This window comes from Aspergillus flavus, chromosome 4, assembly GCF_009017415.1.
Source record: "Aspergillus flavus chromosome 4, complete sequence".
NCBI classification, from domain to species: Eukaryota; Fungi; Ascomycota; class Eurotiomycetes; order Eurotiales; family Aspergillaceae; genus Aspergillus; species Aspergillus flavus.
In genome coordinates, this window is record NC_092405.1 from 4,758,343 (window position 1) to 4,777,011 (window position 18,669).

At 50.1% G+C, this 18,669-nt stretch overlaps 9 protein-coding genes across 9 annotated transcripts; 6 read left to right on the forward strand and 3 right to left on the reverse strand.

Annotated features, from left to right (window-relative positions):
- The first annotated feature begins 763 nt into the window (after positions 1–763).
- F9C07_1606206 (uncharacterized protein) lies at positions 764–1,350 on the forward strand. The gene has a single exon (XM_071508248.1). It carries the CDS (start codon positions 985–987, stop codon positions 1,303–1,305), a length of 321 nt encoding a protein of 106 aa, XP_071366773.1. The 5' UTR covers positions 764–984; the 3' UTR covers positions 1,306–1,350.
- A 1,155-nt stretch (positions 1,351–2,505) lies between these two features.
- On the forward strand, positions 2,506–4,840 carry F9C07_1606039 (general amidase-B). The gene is made up of 6 exons (XM_041292501.2): positions 2,506–2,982; positions 3,034–3,303; positions 3,359–3,500; positions 3,552–4,288; positions 4,338–4,428; positions 4,476–4,840. Exons 1-6 carry the CDS (start codon positions 2,668–2,670, stop codon positions 4,589–4,591), a joined length of 1,671 nt encoding a protein of 556 aa, XP_041147005.2. The 5' UTR covers positions 2,506–2,667; the 3' UTR covers positions 4,592–4,840.
- Positions 4,841–5,811: 971 nt separating this feature from the next.
- Positions 5,812–6,497, forward strand: F9C07_2233435 (uncharacterized protein; the record flags this gene model as incomplete). Its single annotated transcript, XM_071509935.1, has 2 exons — positions 5,812–6,353; positions 6,425–6,497. 2 exons carry the CDS (start codon positions 5,812–5,814, stop codon positions 6,495–6,497), a joined length of 615 nt encoding a protein of 204 aa, XP_071366774.1.
- Positions 6,498–6,764: 267 nt separating this feature from the next.
- On the forward strand, positions 6,765–8,587 carry F9C07_2203457 (major facilitator superfamily domain-containing protein; the record flags this gene model as incomplete). The annotated part of the gene is made up of 8 exons (XM_071509559.1): positions 6,765–6,822; positions 6,885–6,949; positions 6,998–7,308; positions 7,340–7,577; positions 7,641–7,846; positions 7,906–8,099; positions 8,207–8,283; positions 8,339–8,587. The coding sequence occupies 8 exons, from the start codon at positions 6,765–6,767 to the stop codon at positions 8,585–8,587; spliced, it is 1,398 nt and encodes a 465-aa protein (XP_071366775.1).
- An 868-nt stretch (positions 8,588–9,455) lies between these two features.
- F9C07_10119 (uncharacterized protein) lies at positions 9,456–10,301 on the reverse strand (the record flags this gene model as incomplete). The annotated part of the gene is made up of 1 exon (XM_041286163.1): positions 9,456–10,301. The coding sequence occupies one exon, from the start codon at positions 10,299–10,301 to the stop codon at positions 9,456–9,458; it is 846 nt and encodes a 281-aa protein (XP_041147007.1).
- Positions 10,302–11,140: 839 nt separating this feature from the next.
- Positions 11,141–11,578, reverse strand: F9C07_10118 (uncharacterized protein; the record flags this gene model as incomplete). The annotated part of the gene is made up of 1 exon (XM_041286166.1): positions 11,141–11,578. The coding sequence occupies one exon, from the start codon at positions 11,576–11,578 to the stop codon at positions 11,141–11,143; it is 438 nt and encodes a 145-aa protein (XP_041147008.1).
- A 392-nt stretch (positions 11,579–11,970) lies between these two features.
- F9C07_10117 (uncharacterized protein) lies at positions 11,971–12,723 on the forward strand. Its single transcript, XM_071507348.1, has 2 exons — positions 11,971–12,087; positions 12,196–12,723. The coding sequence occupies exon 2, from the start codon at positions 12,208–12,210 to the stop codon at positions 12,637–12,639; it is 432 nt and encodes a 143-aa protein (XP_071366776.1). The 5' UTR covers positions 11,971–12,087; positions 12,196–12,207; the 3' UTR covers positions 12,640–12,723.
- A 289-nt stretch (positions 12,724–13,012) lies between these two features.
- On the forward strand, positions 13,013–14,341 carry F9C07_1606356 (uncharacterized protein). Its single transcript, XM_041292503.2, has one exon. The coding sequence runs from the start codon at positions 13,387–13,389 to the stop codon at positions 14,224–14,226; it is 840 nt and encodes a 279-aa protein (XP_041147009.2). The 5' UTR covers positions 13,013–13,386; the 3' UTR covers positions 14,227–14,341.
- Positions 14,342–16,690: 2,349 nt separating this feature from the next.
- F9C07_10116 (uncharacterized protein) lies at positions 16,691–18,181 on the reverse strand (the record flags this gene model as incomplete). The annotated part of the gene is made up of 4 exons (XM_041292529.1): positions 16,691–17,484; positions 17,550–17,677; positions 17,751–17,905; positions 17,972–18,181. The coding sequence occupies 4 exons, from the start codon at positions 18,179–18,181 to the stop codon at positions 16,691–16,693; spliced, it is 1,287 nt and encodes a 428-aa protein (XP_041147010.1).
- Positions 18,182–18,669: the final 488 nt, after the last annotated feature.

Sequence of the window (18,669 nt, forward strand, 5' to 3'; positions counted from 1 at the left end):
TACCCCTTGGAAAAGCTCGGACTGGAGTGCTAGGATCTGTCGAGCGGCATCAACACATGCCTACCGGAAGGCTTGGTGTTGGTATATCTTTCTAAACCATATTTTTGAATAATAGTTTCATTCTCAAATAAGATTGTCCCTGGTGGCGAAATACAAAAGGCATGAGGTAATTGATCTTTCATCCTTTCCAATTGCTGGTTCAGTTCGAGTGTTCTCTTGGGGTCGAAGGTGAATCCTGAGGCTCTTACTAACACAAGGCTGGCAAAAGCCCTGTAACCATTGCTATTGGCTTTCAGGTAAAGGGAATCGGACAGCTTGCTCCTATCTACTATGCACTTGAGCACTTGAGCACACCCCTTTCTAAGCTTTTGTAAAGGCTTGTTCGAAGCAACAAGAACCGCAACAGAAGGTCCGCAAGAATATGCGGTTTATCCGCCAAGCGTACCGCACATTTGCCTTGGTCTCGGGACTCACTTTCATCCATGCTCGATTCTCTGTGCCGGCAGGTGCCTCTTTCGCCAGTGTCCTAGTCTCCGTGATCATCTGAAGCCTGTCACCTCTTGCCGGAGAAATAGCCCGTCTCCTCCAGTAGGACGAAGTGATCTACATGGCTAGTGGTTTTGTTTGGCTTGCACTGAACTTCCGTGAGCTGGAGCAGACCGGGGCGTCGTTTTCATGGTGGAAAGCCATCTGTGGCTTGGCCGGGACGACCTGTGCTTTTGGTCCAGGGGCTGCCTTTGCGTTTGGTTGGGACCGGAGAGAAGGGATTCTGGACCGGATGTCTTCGTATAATCGTAGCCAGTGAATTCGTCCGAATATGCAGCGGAAAATGCATGGACCTCTATTGGACGCCCTGGTGCTGATGTCACCCGAGGTCTGGTGACTTATAAATGCTCTAAATACTTCCCTTTCTTTTCTCCTCACCTGTTGTATAACTTAAAGCTTCTCCAGGAGTGCGACCGTTGGTCCTTGCCATCCTTGTTTATGATCCAACCGGCGATGGATGTCCTGCCTCCGTCAGATTACCCTCCTGTCCACCCCAGCGAGCATCCTCACATTCCAACTCGAACCCCACGCGCCACCCTTGAGATATTGCAAGCTCTCTGTATCCGTGATGATCTCCCGAAATCCCGGGAGAATCTGGACTCGCCCCTTTCTTCGTCGGAGCGCATTGACATATGTGACTTCTATGGGACAATGATCGAAGTCATTAAACGAAACGATGCGCGCATATGTCGAATCGAAGGGAGGTCATCGATGCACTGGACAAGGGAACGTAGTTCGTCTCTTCTGTGTTCGTGGTAAGTCTTTCTGTGTACTTGTCTAGGCCTTGGATGACCTGGCCATAAATTCGGAACCGTTCCCCCCTTCGGCAGAAACCTGCCGCGTCACCGACTACCCAGGATAATGATTCACAGCATTAGGGCCAAGAGAATCACCCTGGGGTAAAAAGCATAGGCGGCATAATCCACATCGAGTAACGGTGGTCGGACACGTATAGGTTCTTAGAATGCTACGTATTATTCTCGGGGCCCATAAGCTTGACCATGTCGAGACTTCGACCGTATATATCCGAGAATGTTTGGTCTGGTAACGTCTGCATCTATGCCAAAACCATCCAAACGTGCATTCGTTCCTCACTCTGTGGCTCATAGAAGGTCTTCTTTCAGATCTCGACTGTGTCCCTTTCAACCCAGGGGTCAGTACCACGTCATGGAAGTCAGTGATGAGAATTCGTCGTAATTGTGGATTCCCATAGTAGATTTCTATCACGGAGGTCGCGATGCACCACCCAGAGGGGGCGGATCCTTTCCTTGGACCGTTGAAGCTGCCCACCCAGTTTCCTTGGAAGCCCAATTCACCTATGCTATCGTTGCTCCGGGCCGTGAATGGCCTTTGTCGAATCTCGTCTGTGCCGTGGATGAAATAAGCTACGACCATGTTGACGGCCCCAAGGAATCCTGGTACAGCAAATTTGTGATCTTTTCAAGAGGTACAATGTACTCCAACTCATTAAAGATGTCCTTCCAACTCCAGCCAGTTATACCATCTCCGATCGCCGTATAGCCATAACGAGCACAAGCAATCTTGCCTGGGCCCCCATATTGCTCACAAACACCAAATGGTATGGGACAACGAGCAAGGCCCTTATCATGAACCAGACACCATTACCAACTCGAAGTCGCCGCGAAACTTCAGGTATCTTGTATAATTCTGAAGTAATATCGCGTACATGGTTTTCCACAGCGAATTTCATGGCTTCCCAAGTCTTGTTCACTGGAGCCTCAGAGGACTGTTTAGTAGATCAGAGAGGCCCTCAATGCGCGCGACCGTGGGGATAATCGAAGTGGGTTCTCCTTCAACATTCATAAACCCGTACTGGTTCTTTTTTTCCTTGAGGTCTCCACAGTGCAGAGGCATTGAGCCAACGAGAGTCTTAACCGAGCCGGTGGATTCTTTTTCTCCGGAGCCTCGGCTGTCGTACGCAATGCGAGTATTAGATAACGTGGGCAAATCCCATGTTCTTCAAGTCCCCTGTCAATCAGTTACATCGTTTATGGTTCAAGCTTTGCACTCATCCAGTGTCAGATACACACCGAACGTGCAAGCGAAGAAGTTCGTAGACTCACCACATCTCTCCAATCAAACCGGACCGTTGCAGTGAGAATGGGCTCCAACGAAGAATCCAGTTGGCAGCAACGGGTCGAGCAGAAACGACAGCGGTGCGCCAACAAAATCCCAGCCGAATGGCGTATGCCAGACGAAGTAATCGCTTCCCTGCACACTCCTCTAGCAGACCACAGAAATGATTTGATCCGGAATGACATTATCCGCAAATCTGGCATCATGACCAAGCACGAGTTGCAGATCACAGAAGATTACACGGTTCGAGAATTGTTGGCGGCATTGGCGAACGGGAGTCTAAGCTCGGTGGAAGTTACTGTGGCATACTGCAAGCGGGCTGCCATCGCACAGCAACTCGTATATCCCTCATTTCTTGGTTTCTCATGTCTGAAGCGCTAACCATTATAGGTTTCTTGTCTGACGGAGACAATGTTTGCAGAGGCCCTTGAGCGAGCCCAATATCTCGACCAACTCCGCTCCCAAGGACAAGTTGTCGGTCCCCTTCATGGTCTGCCCGTGAGTATCAAGGACAGCTTTCACTATAAAGGGACAGAAGCTACCATCGGCATGGTTTCTTTCCTTGATGAGGTGTCTACCGGGAATTCACCGCTCGTGGATATTCTCTTGAAGCTGGGGGCGATCATCTATGTGAAGACTAATGTGCCCCAGACGATGATGGTGAGATTGCTTAATCCAATGATCGTATCAATCGTATCAAAGCTCAGACCTTTAGGCACTTGATTCGCATAATAACGTCTTCGGACGTACCTTAAACCCGTGGAATACTACTCTGACTCCCGGGGGATCGAGTGGTGGCGAGGGTGCTTTAATTGCGCTACGAGGATCACCTCTGGGAGTAGGGACTGACGTGGGCGGTAGGTCCAATGCATCGAATGTGTCGCTTTCTTTGGCTGACAGACTTTCAGGTTCTATTCGCGTCCCTGCCCTTTGTTGCGGAACTTATGGCTTCCGACCCAGTGCGTCCAGAGTCCCTAACGCAGGCACTCGCGCCTGCTCAACTAGCGGAATGCGATTCATTCTCTCTTGTGCTGGGCCTTTGTCCACGGACCTTGACGGGCTCGAAGTTTTTTTCAGCTCGGTGTTCGATATCCAGCCGAGTCTTTACGACTCCACGGTCATTGATGTGCCCTGGCGTAATGTCACGGTGAAGCCGAAGTTGAGAATTGGTCTTGTTCCGGAGCATCCAGTCTTTCCATTGCATCCCCCAATCAAACGGATCCTGGCAGAAGCCGTACAGCGTCTGGAGGAACAAGGTCATGAGATTATTCGCCTCACCAACGAAGAGTGCCGAATCAGGGAACTTAATGAAGTAGCTTTGGGTATCTTCGGGCTAGACCAGGGCGCTCTCAGTCATGTCATCTCCGCCGGCGAGCCTGTGGTGCCCGCACTACAGCACATTGGCGCTCAGATTGCAAAGGTGAAACAGTTCCATAAACCATCCCTACCCGATATGAGCTCGATGGACCGTTTAGCCAAGTTAGCCGCTCTGAACACTTGTCGCGCGGAACTCAAAGAGGAATACCGAGAGATGTGGAAACAACATAATTTGGATCTTTGTCTTGCGCCGCCGGCACAAAACACAGCGGTCGCCCATGACGCCTTTGGTCCTGCGCCATACACCATTTTCTTGAACTGCCTTGATGTATGCCGTCTTCACTCTGTTTGGGGTTTCCCAGCTGACATATCATTAGTACCCGGCATGTGTCATTCCATTCGGGCAAGTCAACGAGTTGGATGCTACAGACACCTTCCAGGTTGGCGAAGATCAAATTGCACCAGAATGTGGGTATACGAGCGATTGATTCTGGCAGCATGACTAACGTCTATAGATGACTATAAATCGGTCGAAGGGGCCCCGTGCGGGATTCAGCTTTTCACCACCACAATGCGCGACGAGGAGTGTCTACAGATGTCAAAGCTAATCGACCTGTGTCTAAGGGGGTAAATCGAAAGTAGGACAATGTGGCGATGGTTTTATATGCTCGGAGTTTACAAGATAAAGACGCCAGGATAATTAGGTATCCTACTACTATCAGCCTATCTCACGGGGAATTAACACTATTTAATTCTATATGACTCTAGTCTTGGACTTCCAATCCTTGTAAGCTTAGTATACCCCAGTACTAGCATGCCATCGTAACTCCCTTCAAGGAAGTATGGTGATTCTCTAGCAATATATATTTATGTCCGGTCCTTGCTAATACATACCGCGAAGCATAATATAAAGACAACAACCAAGATGCGCAGTGATTAGAGACATTTCAACATTTTCTTTATCTTTGAACCATGGGAACAATATAGAAACCATATTGTGCCAGCCTATGTACTCAGTAATACACAAGTCGTAGTGGTAGACACGTGCCAAGCCGGAATTCCTCAACTCCAACACCATCTCCAGGTTCTCCACCGTCTCTGAATCTACATCTCCACATCTACGCCAACATGCGCCCATCTACTTGTGATCGATGCCACGCCGACAGGTCCCGCTGTCTTGCAGGACTAGGAGAGATATGCTACCGCTGCTATCGTTTGCATTACACATGTACCTACTCCCGGCGACGCCAGCGCCCAGGGCGAAAGCCACGCATTGCCTCGGTCGCAGCATCAGCATCAGCATCAACACAGGATCGCAGTGGCATATCTCCCACTTCAGACATCTATTTTGACTTCTCTGTTCAACCCGCACATGAGCTTGAGAATCAAGAGTCGCTGTCAACGAATGCACCAAAAATCGAGCTTCTGCGTTTGCTACGCCGCGAAAGTTTAGTGTCACGCGCGTGCGAGTATACGTCGGTCGAGGTCTGCAAGTTCTTCTTACTCGGAGAGTCGTTAAGTCGTGAGATGAGCTAGATGATTTGCGCCCGCATCAGGGAGGCTCCAATGCTACTGCTTGATCCTTATGCGGCTGTAACCCGCGTCCTGCGCTCTACCGCAAACCGGCCAGTCTGTAGTGACAGTGACTGGTCAAGCTGTGCATCTGCATTGTAGGCGCTGCGTAATGCCCAAATTACGAACCCTGAGCATGCGGGGAACCTTTTATCCTTGGGATTAAGTCTGGTGAGATTCCATCGTCTAATCTCTGGGTTTTCGGCGAGCACGATTTGCCGATTCACCCTCTCATTGATACGCCCGCTCTATTATTACGAACAGTTACAGGAGTCGGACATGAGGGAATTGCTCTGTCTGGTCTTCCTCGACATCACCGAGTCTCTTTTTCGAGCTAGGATTCCTATCATCGAGTATCGTGTGCGTGATCCGTACCTCATAAACCACCATGCGGGCCTGTGTGGATCGCCCCTACCCATTCTCTATCGTGTTTGCCTTCTTGGGGCCGCCATCAGGAAAGGCTCCCAACACCCTGTCTCTCACAATTGCTTCGATATACTTCGTGAGGAGATTGTCGCATTTGCCCCCAGTGTGTCAGCTGCGACGGCTGGGCGCTTTTCGGAGGAGGAGATGCTGCTCCTCCTTACACAGGCTAATCTGCATCGCAATGCGGCCCTTCTTATCTTGCATCGGCTGCGATTCCCTTTTGGAGACCAGGATGATGATGCCGAGTTTCTTTCTCAAACAATTATCAGGGAGATGCAATATTGTCTAGCGATGACCAAGCATTATCCCCCAAATATATCATTGGTCCTGCCCGTTGCTGGAGCTGAGGTCCAGGACTCTGTGGGCCGGGAAAACATCCTCTCGTCGCTGCAGAGGTATCAATGGCTCAAGCTTCTACCCTTTCGTGGCAAAATCTCCGGTTATTCCTCACTCGTGTCTGGACCAGCCGGGACGAGGGGACTACACGATATCTGTTCGATCTGTTCGATGAGGATGATAACCTCAGTATCCCTCTGTGATTGCCGAGATAGTGATGTATCAAAAACGTATCGGTATGTATAGACTCCCCGAAAAGGGTGTATCTTACCAATGCACCGGCTGGTTCCGACCAGCTATTGGTGTGTGCTAGCCGAGCCGATCGTAACGACACGTATCCCTGCCTTAACTTCACTCTCGCTCTACCGAGAAAAGGAAGATTGATAGCGCTGCGACAAGCATAAAGCTTCGAGTAAGCCCGCATCCCACTTCCAGGATGTGTACAGTTGTCGATTTTTATCTTGCTCACAATGTCCAATTCAGATCCCAATGATGTGTTTCCTCCGGGAACAACCAAGCTTGAAGAACGTATGTTACCCTTGGGTGTCGCAAGCACTAGGAGGTGAAGAGTCCCACACTCACTATTTCAGGGCAAGGCGTCGAGTCGGAATTCAAGCTGAGTCCCACTCCCTCTGATGATCCCGACGACCCTTTGGTACGGAAACCCACTTCCCCATGCTTCTGCAGCTAACGAAAAGTGCAGAACTGGTCCCCTTTAAGGAAGGCCGTTAACTTTGGGCTCACCTGCTCGTATGTCCTCTTCACCTTTGTGCTGGTGGACATCAATAGCTTGGCCTATCGGGGCTACATGTCAGAGCTGGGTTTGACCTACGCGACCTTCAACCAGGCGAGTGGGTCGAACTTCGCCGGACTCGCGATCGGATGCCTCTTATTTATCCCCTGCGTTCAAAAGTTTTGGCCGTCGCCCTATTTACTTGCTCAGTGCGATTGTGCAGTTGGCATGTGCTATCTGGTGGGCAAACTTTCACAAGGCTGGAGAACTCATTGGTGTCAGTCTGCTGGCTGGGCTTGCTGGCTCTATCAGCGAGGCCGTGGTGATGATCACCATTGTGGACCTCTTCTTTGTCCATCAACATGCGCGTATGAATGGCATCTTTCTGTTTATGCAGAGCCTAGGGTCCACGGGGGGCCCGATCGCGGCTGGCTATATCGTCGTCTCAATGGGCTGGCGATGGATGTGGTGGATGATCGCCATCTTCCTCGGCGTCAACTTGATCCTGGTCCTGTTCTTCTTTGAGGAGCCAAAATACATCCCCCTTGTAGTCGGCCATTCTGGGCGCTCCGGTCTTGATCCAGAAAGCGCAATAAAAAACGACGATGGCCAGAAGATTGCGACACCATCGACTCTCCGAGTAGCTACTCGTTCGACGGTCGATGCCGGTCACAGTCGCAAGACCGTTCGGCAACGCCTGGCATTCGTCACCAAGACGGATATGCCAATCGTCCAGCACTTCTATCAGCCGCTGCTGATTCTCTTCTCATTCCCCGCTGTAGCCTACATGGCCATCACATACGGCACGATTCTTGCCTGGTTTTGGCCAATGCTTCATCCGGCTCTTACTTCCTCTTGGATGAACCCTATGAGTTCAGCGCCTCCGCAATTGGCCTATTCCACCTTGGGGGGTTTCTGGGCACATTCATCGCGACTCTGACCGTCCCAGCCCAGAATGACTGGTTTATTGTGCGAGCGGCTAAGAAGAACGGAGGAGTCTTCGAGCCAGAGATGCGTCTCTGGATGAGCATTCCGGGCGCTCTTCTAAACTGCGCCGGTTTGTGGATTTATGGTATTGGATTGGGAAGAGCAAGATCCTTGTCTCCCCGCATACAATTTATCTCCACTGAAGAAGCTAACAACCGGCATAGGGCATGCACTGGGCGATGCTCGCGGTAGGTCAAGGGATATATGGAGTCGGATATATTACCACAGCCGATGTGGCCCTGACATATCTTACTGACTGCTACCCCGACGTGAGTACATCAAGAAGAGATAGTCAAGGGGGCTGTAAAGCTCACACCTGTCTAGATCCTTGGTGATGCGCTGAATTCCATTGTGTTCGTCCGCAATGGGTTCGCAATGGTGGTTCGCTTTGCATTCACCCCTTGGGTCACTGGCATGGGAATCCAGAATTCCTTTATTCTGATCAGCATGCTGGCTCTTCTCACCGTGACCCTGCCCATTCTCTTGATGATTTATGGTAAGAGGGCACGTGCAAGCACGGCTGATAAGTACTGGAAATATGCCGCACGACAGCCAGTTCACAGGAAGGCGTGAGTAGAGTTGACAACGGGGCTTGTGGCGACTCGTCCTCGTAGATCAGTCATAGTATTACGCAAACGAAATCGAAGAACTCAATGAAGATGAAGAAGACTCTAATCTACTCTAGTATGGGGGAATCACATTAGTTGCTCTGCGGCACCTGGTCATTATAGTTGGTGGTATATCGCTTGAATAGACATCTCTGTAAGATTTGGAAGGCCAAAAGGCTTCTAAGCAAATCGAAATGGTGCGCCAAGCCGACATCTCATTTTAGGGCCGATCGCTGGTTGTGGCTCAGTACGGACGTTGTGGAGGCTGTAACGTGTTCGACAACGAGGTGCACACCCAACTTGGACACCCGTCTCCGTCGCTAGACTCGTTGACTGAAGTCTGTTCTCTCCGTACTTACTCCGGAGTAGTAGTGAGTCTGCCTTTCAAAGAGGGTCTTGTGATTCCGTCATGAACCGTGGTTTTCTGTCCATTTATGGAGATAATGCATTACGGTTGGGTATTCTAGAGAAGGAACATACTTCCTAGCTCGATCATTCTTAAATGAGGAATGTAGGAGCAAGGAGTTGTGATCATTCAATATTGTCAACATCAAAGGTTAGATAGCATAAAGAGATAATCGTCCGGACCCAACACGGTTATCGTACAAATACATATCACTGACTACAAACACCAATTCCCATAGTAATACAGAAGGCAGATGCTTAGGCCCAATTAAGATAAGGAAAGTTGTTATTTCAATTATAACTTGATATGTACTTCATGAACCCCGAGGCAAATCGATACTATCCTCTATTACCGCTATTTTTCATCTCGTAACCATGCATTTCCCGATCATAACAGCCGTTTATACAATGTGGAATCCTTGTGATATCTATTTCACCTCGGCATAGACCTCTAACGCATCATGTAACCGCCCAAACAGACCGTCATGCCAACTCGACACCTCCTCCCATTCACTTTGTGGGAGGGTCGCGCGCATCATCCGGAGCCAGCCCCCGACGATCAAGTCTGCATAGCTCGGCCTTGTACCGAGGAGAAAGGGCCCACTCGGGTCCCTTACGAAGAGCTTGGCCAGACCACCCAGCATTTCCCGGAATGAATCCATCACCTTCTGTCGCGCCTCGCCCACCAACGCAAAGTCCTCCCAGGACGTCATACCCGCACGTCGGACGAATTCTGCCTTACTGGTCTCGGCCGTGGCGGGATCGAAGGGGAAACCTTGCAGCGCCAGCTGGGTATGTGCGGTAAAGGCGGCGTCGACGTTCATATTGAACTTGGCGTATTCGGGAAATTCATTGTCGCGACACTCCGAGAGCGGTATCAGGATCGTCGGATGCGTGAAGGTGTAGTCGAGTGTTTGAGGGGGGAAAAGGTCACCGGCGCCGGAGGTTGGATACGTCTTCTGTAGGTAGACTGCGATATCGAAGGAGTCGCCCACCGACGCATCCGTGGCGGGGTCCTCGATGATCGGCAGGGTAAAGAAGTCGGTGCCATCGGCAAATTTGCGACACGCTGGTACTTGGAGGCTGCGGCGCACTTTTGCGATATCGGGCAAAGGGACCCAGGAGGTCGAGTAGGGAACGCCCTTGAAGTTGAGTGCCAGTCGGGCTTTCCAGGGGTTTGGGGCGCAGCAGGTTTTCTCCCGGGGAGGACGCATGGCGATGTCATAGAAAACGATCGATTTGGATGAGTTGGACAAGCTGGACAAGCTGGACATGGCGACGATGAGAACACTGTGATCTGAAGGTGTGTCTTCTTCATGCCGTGTTAATGAAGAGGAACAACCGTGGTATTTATAAAAGAACTCAAAGAAGTAAATGAATGGAATTGAGTTTACTCATGTGGGGCCAATCCCCATGATTCACTTTGACTCATGACCGCTCATCCTGACTGGCCAAAGCTCCATCGCGTCTCCACTACCGTCCTCCGGCAGCATGCCTCAGGCTTCGTTCGGCTTCCTCAGGCCTTTGCCTCCTCAGGCTGTCCGCTGCCTCAGGCTCCATTCTTTCTATGCACATATGTGCCGGCCCAGTCAAGCAGTCAAGTGGACGGTTCAGAACGACAACCTCACGCTATTACATTTCTAGAGCCGGGACTAACGAACATTTGCACACTCGGACACTCGGACACTCGGACAGTGAGGCGGACGGACAGGATTCTTCAAGTAGCTCATTGCAAAAGAGTACAACCGCCATCCTCAAACTAGGTAGAGCAACACATCACCCCATCTCATGTGCACACCACACAGATGCCGAAAGATTCTTACATATTTAAATACATCAGCTGGATTCCAGGTTGACTACTCCAGCATTCAATATATATTGCTTCGCACAAAGAGTTTTGTTTCCGGCTGAGAGAACCTCTGCCTCACGGACTCCGTCCTTGCATTCTGGGTATTTGGATCCAGTGTACCCTTCTTTTGCTCTTGCTACATTGACCGGGTATGGCCAACACTGTTGAATAGCTTCCCAAAGCCTAATAATCACCCGTTAGCCGACTTTAAAAGTAAAATTCGCGTGGGCAACAGGCCTGGACATACTCTATAGCCTTTATGGGTTAATGAGCCAGTAACTTGTTCAAACGTCTCTCAAATCCACTGTACGTGCGCTCAAGCCAGACCCGGAGGTTAGCCCTGCCCTCTTCGTCAGGGATCGAGGACTCTCCAATCCATTTCATTTCTGTCTCATGGCGGGAAATTTGCTTCAAAAAGAAGGTAGCATAGGAATCAACACCGGGAAGATCGTCGCGGTCGACATGGAGACGAACGCTATATTTTGAGACGTCAACGCTATCGAGGGTCTCACGGATCATGATGTTTGGATTGGCGCCAAAAGCGATTGTACGCGTGGAACCGATACCAAACCCCTCGACAGTCGTGAGGATACAGTCGGGCATCCATAATTTGGGAGAACCAAAAGCAGAAAGAAGAGCCCAAACCTCTCCGATAGGGGCATGGACTGTCCCAGTATACTCGTATACCTTGACGACGGCCATGGTTGGGCAGTAAAGTGATGATAATGCTAGTGCTGTTACAGCCTGTGGGAAATATCAGGGACCCTCCTCATTATTTGTAGCCCTCACCTCTTGCTCTTCCGATGAGCTCAGGGCTACTAGCCTAGAACGTAAACAGCAGAGTTAATGCTGGAAATCCGTCCGACAGCGCTTTCCGCTTATAAATCCGCTAGTCCTGGAATCAATGCTTAAAGTCCGTCCGATAACTCTTTCCGCTTATAAATCCTGGAGTCAGTGCTTGGAATCCGTCCGATGGGTCTTTCCGCTTATAATCCGCCATTCCTGAGGTCGATACTTGAAATCCGTCCGACAGCTCTTTCCGCTTATAAACCCGCTATTCCTGGAGCTAACTAACCTGAATCCTTCCTGAATTGCTAAATCAAAAACACTAGAAGCCCCATTGTTTTCGCACCATTGACGGTGAACCGACGAGCTCACAGCCCTTGACTGCTCAAAGTGCTCCTTTTTAGCGGCTGGATCTGCCCTGAGTGGTGAGTATGAGATCCATAATCACTCCCTATTGAACCCTATGCCAAATGAACCAAACACCCTACGCCAAACTACAAAGCGTCGAACTTGCCGCTGACGAAACATTACAGAATTGGACGAAGATGGTTCTAGAGGTGATTAGCTCCGTTACGGAGATTGTCAACGTACCTATCGGCGAGGTCTGGGCCGTGATCTCGTCTTTCGGCTGCGAGAGGTTGTGGTTTCCGGACATGAAGAGCGTCGATCTCAAAGGATACGGCATTGGCAGTGTTCGTACGTATGTTTTTCATGAGCCCGGCCGTATTGCATGGGAGCGTTTGGACTATGTCGATGTTGAGAACCACGTTGTTCGCTTTGCGGTTTTCAGGAATGACCTCCTCACTGAATCGGTGGGCACTATGAAGTTGAAGGCGTTAGACGAGGGTCGAACCGCCTTTACGTGGACGGCTGAGGTTGATCTACCGGAGGGGCTTACCAAGGCACAACTGCAGAAGGAACTCGATCCCATGTTCCGGGGGCTCATTCATGCTGTTGCTGAAGCCGTCAAAACATAACTATCTGTTCTGACGATTTCGGCCTGTTTATCTGCCCGTTCTACTACAAGCACGACTCCAGCTCAATTGATGTGTGATTTACTTATTCCCCTTTCAAACTCTTTTTGTACGGAATGCTGCGGAATGGTAGAACCGACTCTAAGTCTTGGATTTGTCCTTATATAAATTGGAGTGAGAAAAGGGGAGCCATCGTAGACTTGATAGCCATTCAACGCGGAGTCGTGCCATACACCACGACACGCGCTCTGGGCAAGAGATTTGTGACAACTTGTTCCTGTACTAAGTCAAATCCCATGTATACCATGTCACATATTATGGGCCAAGTTCCGATAGTGGATGGGTCCTTCAGACAAAAGTCACTGACCACGTGCGATTAGGGCGTGTATCGGATCACGTGATGGAGTTGTATACTGAGATGGTGTCGATAATGTCGTTTATACCATTGCCCCGGAAGACGGAGATCGCAATCAAAACTACGCCGGAAAGAGCTTGGATTGTAAGCAGACGAATCTGCTAAAGGAAGCCACTGATCCTCATGAACATGGCCGCTGGCAAATTGATTCTTGTCCGAAGGTTTTCACTTGTAGGTTTCGGACGGACTTTCGTCGTTGTGGCCGAAAAGCCCGCACCAAGGATCCGGTTGCAAATCGTGAGTTCAAATATGGAGTCAGCGTCCCAACGGCAGATTCGTTCTCTCTTGAGAAGGACTCTCGATTCGAACTCTACCTGGCTGCAATTTGGTGCTCCATGAAGACTTTACACTTTCAACCGTACGCTGGATTAGCGGACGCCCTCGGGCGAGCAGACCTCTCCGGCCGGTCTGTCCTGATAACCGGCGGTGGGCATGGAATCGGGTTTAAGATAGCGACGTCCTTTGCCGAGCGCGGTGTAGGGCGCATTCTGCTCGTGGGACGAACAGAATCACGATTGGTGGAAGCGACTAAAAGGCTCTCGTCTATCGCTGGGACGTCCGTCCGCTACGAGGTAGCAGATCTTGCCTCGCAGGACGACATCCGCCGGGTCTTTGAAACCCTCAAATTTTCGCCGGATATTCTCATTAACAACGCCGGATACATGCCTAACCCGGAGTCGTTCCTCACCACCAATCTGTCGGAATACTGGTCCGGTTTTACTATCAACGTGCTCGGTACAGTCCGTTTCACACAAGCGTACCTACGCCATCGCCTCGAACAGGGGGCAACATCACCAGCAGTAGTGATAACTCTGAATACAGCGGGCGCATACGGACCGAGTGTGCCGAATCTGTCAGCTTACTTGGCGAGCAAGGCTGGTCTTGTCCGATGGGTGGAAATCGTGTCGGCCGATATCGACAAGCAAGTCGCACGGTTTATATCTGTCCACCCAGGGGCCGTCGATACCGACATGCTCGCCAAGTCCCAGTTAGGTGGGGCTTTCCCGTCCACTGAGGGGAAGCTTGTCGGCGATTTCGTCGTGTGGACAGCTACTGAAGAAGCAGATTTTCTTGCTGGACGTTTTGTTTGGGCGAACTGGGACGTTCAGGAGCTGCTTTCTCGCAGAGACGATATCGTGTCGAAGAATCTGTTCGTGACGAGCTTGACAGAGTAATGTGCTCCGGGAAGCATAACTCCGAGGGAGCTGCTTTCTCAGACTCCGGGTGATCGAGATGGCATTTAAGTAAAGCGGGAGTGAAAGCTGCGATGCATTTACTCGCATCAAGATAGAAATCGCGTGTGCAATGTCGAAACAATTGCCTACTCCACAGTAACTACTGTTTGTCCGTGACATCGTTCACTCTGTCCTTGTGCAGTTATAAAACCAGGATCGGCCACTCTAAACTTTAAGATATCGTTGACTTCCATACATATCGTTTAACATGCGGTAGGCCCAGCCGTAGTTACAGTACACTGAATCCAGCTCACGACCGCAGTGATACTGAAGGTCATACGTAGGAGCAGAACCGACAGACAGACGACATAGTTAACACAGACCCATCTTAGAGTAAACGCTGACAGTAATGTAACCGGTAGGTGGGTGAGACATCCAGCTCCGTCAGCACCTTTCGCTCCATTAGACGAATAGATGTTTAGAAGCCCACTAGGCTCTTGCTCCATGTACAAAGTCGCTCAGCTGCAACCTCGTCCCCCGAGAGTTCAGCCGCCAAAAACAAGTGGCAGTCATTCAGATATCCAAACGAACAACTTCCAAGCATGCTGAAAATATAATGTCCCGAACGACTGTACCCACGGAAGCTGGGGCAGAATCCATCGTTGCTCCCAGGAATTCCAGCGAGCTTCCGACAGGAGACAACCGCTGTCAAGGATAACTTAACGCAGCAAACGTCGGAGGCTTCGAAATTGTTGCGGCGAGAACTGGAGTGGAATGAAATGATTGGTCAAGACCGATCTATCGTGGTGAAACGTGCAACCGATTTCGTCAGTCGCATTTCCAACTCAGAAGCCCCATCTTCTACCACCGGCACATTTCAACCCTCCACAACAGACGGTGATGCTGAACCGCAGAAGTTCCCATCGGAATTATTGTACATGATGACAATGAGTAAGTGCTTGGTCGAACCAAGGTCATGAGTTAATCAGGTCCAAATCGACAGACCCGGAACGGGAGCCTAGGCTCATGAAACGGTCATTCTGGCCTGCTCATATCTCCCTCGCGGCTTTAGAAAATATGTGTCTGTCTAGTATAGATCGAAGTGCTCCGGTCCGCCGTCATCTGGAGCAAAGCAAGAAACGGTATGAGAATGAGATACACCGGACGCTGGGCGAGCTGGATTTTCTTGCTCCCCCAAGTTTAGCTTTCCTGCAGAAATTCAACCTGAATTGGAAATTCTCGCGTATCTGCATCTAATAATAGCCTTAAAAGCAATTTATCTTCAAATTCGGTCAATTTATTACCATTAGCGCGTGTTTCCGATCGTGATTTGATGCCATGAAGCCGGTCGCGTAGAGCACTTTCAGGAACTGCAAACAGGGCCCTGCGCGTTTAGTTGATTTAACTTGGCCTTTTTGATAGGCAGAAATGGCCATCTGAATACGCAATTCTTTAGAAGGAGGTATATGGGATTATGGTGATGAGAATAGAAGCTTTGAATGAAGAAAGCAGATGTTTTGGTTAAAGGGCAATGCTCGGTGGTTGAAAACGTGACATCCACAATATATTTCCGCATCCATACACCAGTGTTACCAACTTTCTAGAAAATACACTACAACAATTCCTCTTGGACAGAAAAGAGCTTATGTTAGTATTGCCAAGCCGGAAGACGTATTCAAAAGACATATATCAAAAATCACGTAGGGGATGGATGAAAAATTAATGGAATGGTACTTAAATGTAGAGAACAGATATAAGAAACAGTAATATATAATGATATCCATTTTGTCACGGGAAGTGCTCACCAGAGTTGTATATTGAGAGTCATCTATCGAGCATCTTGCATTGAGCTGGCTGCATAGACAGGGGATTTGTTGGATAGTAAACACTAGTGAAATTCTAACACCCGATGTCACTTTACCTTTGGTTTAAGCCAGTTGCAAAGGCACACTCAGTTGAACATAAGTGCTTACTGTGCACTTGGGGCCGAGATGATAACCGGCTCCGCGTACCAGTAGCCTGGCCCAAATATGTCCGAAGCGTGGTGGGGAGTCCCGCCCTTCGCATAGATCTCTCCGGTGGGGTAGGTAAGGTTGGTAGATGGAGGCTATTCGCAGCTTCCGACTCACTCGGCAATATCATGGCCCAGGTCGAATCAGGGATAGGTTGCTGGTCGAGACAGGGTTGGGGATAATAGAAACAGTAGACCGGCTGATCACTTTGCTAGATATACTTACATCCAGAGCACGCCCAAGACGTCGATGCATAAACACAAAACGGAAGGCTCACGTATTAATCAACAGTATTATAAGAGTTCTGGCTCCCCGTTCCTTAAAAGCCTCAAATGGAAGCTGAGGGCGAAACGGGTCGGAGTCCGATGCAGTATCAAGTTCTTTGTATTCTGTTCCTATACTCTCCACGCCTCAAAATCAAAGCACCATAACTTTGATCTTCATGAATCATCTTACTCAGGCCTGTACCCATCTCGGCTGGGAACAAACCCAACCACGCCCTCGCAGTATCCCTCCCAGCCCCGAAACTCGGTCACAAATTTAACCGCAGCCTTCAAATAAAAATTATCCTTCCGACCAAAGGTCTCCTCGAACACCTTGGGGGCCCGGATCGCTTTGAAAAAATGCACGTCCAAAGCCCACTTGTGAGGCAACGCCGTATCAAGCACCCATTCCCAATCGCGGCCGCTGAGCTTAACGGCTTCTATAGGTTTGAGGCCAAAGATTGGGTGCTGCTGACAGATATAGGTCATGATTCCGAAGAGGGCGTACTGTCGCAAGATAGAAACACGGTGCTGCGGTGGCAAATAGTGCCACAGGACTCGCAGGGCGTGCGCTAGTGTCATGATATGCGCATCGTAGAAATCGAAGGAATCATGAGGGTTGCCATTGCTCAGGGCGACGAGAACGGACAGGTCGCAACACTCCTCAAAGCACCGCAACGGATCAATCATCTCCCAGGCATTCCAGTGTTCCAGCACAACGGCGAGATGTCTTGGTTTCTGTAGGACCTCCAGATTCGCAAATCCAGGTTCCGTGAAGAGCCCGTCAAGCCGCGCATCAGTGGGCACATTTTCAAACACGGCAGACAGTGAAGTTGTCTTATAGGTGGCAGTGTCCGGTGAAGGCTGATCCAGGAGATAATGGAGCGGGTTGTACTCCGTGCAGCCCTGGCTCAGGGCCTGAGTTGCAACCTCTTTGCTACGGAATTCGAAGGCATATGCCAAGTGGATGAAGGGATGGCCGACTGTCGGTGGGTCAGTGTACTGAAGTGCATGCGGCGGTTGGATCCAAACAGTGCTGGCTACTTACGTCCTCCCGTGAATCCATTGATGAGTGGTTGGGATCCAGAGTACAGATATTCTTCCAGGACCTTACCCCAATCTCCTTGCCTCTCTTGCACTTGATTATCGAAAAAGTCCTGATACGCAACAGTATACCTACATCCAGGGTGAGCAGTCAGCCAATCCTTCGATCCCACGTTACAAGAAACCTTCAGGTCGGTTCACTTACTGTTTGTGACCCAGGAAACTCCTCCAATTGTCCTTGGAGATTGCATCCCCGCGAGTGAAGCCACGGGCTATAGGCACAAGCTGGGTGATCTCATGCTCGTACGATCTCTTCAGCTGGTCGCTGTTGGCGCCAAGAGCGTAGGCTGAACCCAGAAGCTATAAGCTGGTTGTTAGATATGAGCGAATGGTGGACAGAAGATGTAATTGCGCGACGCAACATACATGGGGCAGGTGGCTGTGGAGAATCAGCTCAGGGTCGCGCAGCGGAGCCACCGTAACATGGCCAGCTTCAAGTAGAGCACGCAGCGTTTGGGTTCTCGCATCAGGGAACTTGGTCACATCGTAGACAGGGACCGGTGGGAGGTCCTTGAGTTCAGACGAAGGAGGTAGTCGAACAGAGTTCTGTCCCAAGGTACCGGCGTTGGTGGCCATCGTTACAAGATAATGAACAGTGCTGTGTATGGAAAGCAAGTTACACAAGTTGGACAGGACTATTTACACTGTCGACAACACGTCCATATATCCTCCAGGACCGATTTCCCTTAAAAACACCGCCTGTTGTTGACACCCACCACCAACTCTGGTAATCATACTGTTGATCATACTTGAGTCCGCTATAACACACGATGCAACTTGGATTTCGGAGATCCGAAGGCGTGGTACCCCACCAGACACTGCTATGCAGGGGCGACAGGGATGAGGTAGAGCGACGCAATCCTGGCATCGAGGGCCAGCTCCAGAAGCCCTTCGTGGGTATTGTGCCGCCAACTGGCCGTCATCTGTGGAATGCGAATCATTCATAGATGAATATAGCTTGCAACTTTACGCCTCCAGATTGTCGAATGTCGCAGGGTGTGAGCTACTCGAGACCACCATCTTTGGCTTGGTGAAAATGCGCGGGATAGATGAGTGTAGCTGTT